The sequence below is a fragment of the Penaeus monodon genome, chromosome 22, assembly GCF_015228065.2.
Source record: "Penaeus monodon isolate SGIC_2016 chromosome 22, NSTDA_Pmon_1, whole genome shotgun sequence".
Taxonomy (NCBI): domain Eukaryota; kingdom Metazoa; phylum Arthropoda; class Malacostraca; order Decapoda; family Penaeidae; genus Penaeus; species Penaeus monodon.
The window spans coordinates 4,994,892-4,995,928 of record NC_051407.1 but is presented as its reverse complement, the minus strand read 5'-3'; the positions used below and the strand labels follow the sequence as shown (position 1 = coordinate 4,995,928).

The window sequence follows — 1,037 nt, the reverse complement described above, 5'->3', positions numbered from 1 at the left end:
ATGCAATTACCCAACACCAATAGGTTAAGTTAAATAAAGATATTCTACAGAAGAGATTTCTTCTTCTTCCACCCGAGTGCCAACAGGTGTTTTGCGTGTCATACTGGAACATGCATCAGGTATTTGAGGGAAAATTTAGAAACAAGAGAAACAGAAATATATTATTACCCCACACTCTTCAATTTTGCCTAAAGCATATAAAATTTTTCTGTGAACAGGCTAAAAAGGGCCTTTAAATCTACTTTTGAGGGGCTGTAACTCCTAAAACACTGCAGTAATATTCAAACAAGTGAACAGTTGTTTAGTGTACATATCTTGTTGTGGATTCAATGTGCATGGCTTGGACATGCCATAGGTCAGCAAGGGGATTATAGAAGAGGACTGTTCATGATCAGATTTTCATATGCATTAAACTTTTACAGGTGTGAATATCATAGTTGCTACACCAGGAAGGTTCCTAGATCACCTCAGATCGACTAAGGACTTCGTCTTCAAAAACACGGCGTGTCTTGTCCTTGATGAAGCAGATCGAATTCTTGATGTAGGATTTGAGCATGATCTTAAGCAAATCTTACGACATCTACCAAGTCTGTGTCTGTTTTTGTTTTTTTAAGAAATATTGAAATTAAATGTCTTTTGAGAATTACAATCGGCTCCACTTTCAAGGAATTGGCAGTTTTGATTCTTGTTTCCAAAACACATCCCCATATATTTTGGATATAACAGTCAAAACTGTCATTTCACACATTCGCAGTGCTATGTGGTGAACTTTGAAATGGAGGTGACTGTATATAGATATACTGGACATATACATTGGATATAATGTTCTATAGTTAGTGTATCCACTGCAACATATTCCATTTTTAACACAGGAGAACGTCAGACAATTTTGTTCAGTGCAACAAAAGATACAAAGACAAATGCTTTAGCCCCACTTGCTCTTAAGGCCAATCCTGTAGAAGTTGATGTAGACTCGGACAAAAAAGAGGCAACAGTGGATGGCTTAGAACAGGGTAAGTATAGAAATAGCTTTTGTT

General features: G+C 36.7%; 1 protein-coding gene across 1 annotated transcript in view; it reads left to right on the top strand.

The window, feature by feature from the left end:
• The window catches only part of LOC119586842 (ATP-dependent RNA helicase HAS1-like), a gene marked incomplete in the record, with an annotated part of 10,641 nt that overhangs the window by 6,135 nt on the left and 3,469 nt on the right, over positions 1 to 1,037 (top strand). The window contains 2 exon segments of the mRNA XM_037935570.1: positions 423 to 587; positions 873 to 1,013. Of these exon segments, the coding sequence (XP_037791498.1) occupies positions 423 to 587; positions 873 to 1,013 (306 nt within the window).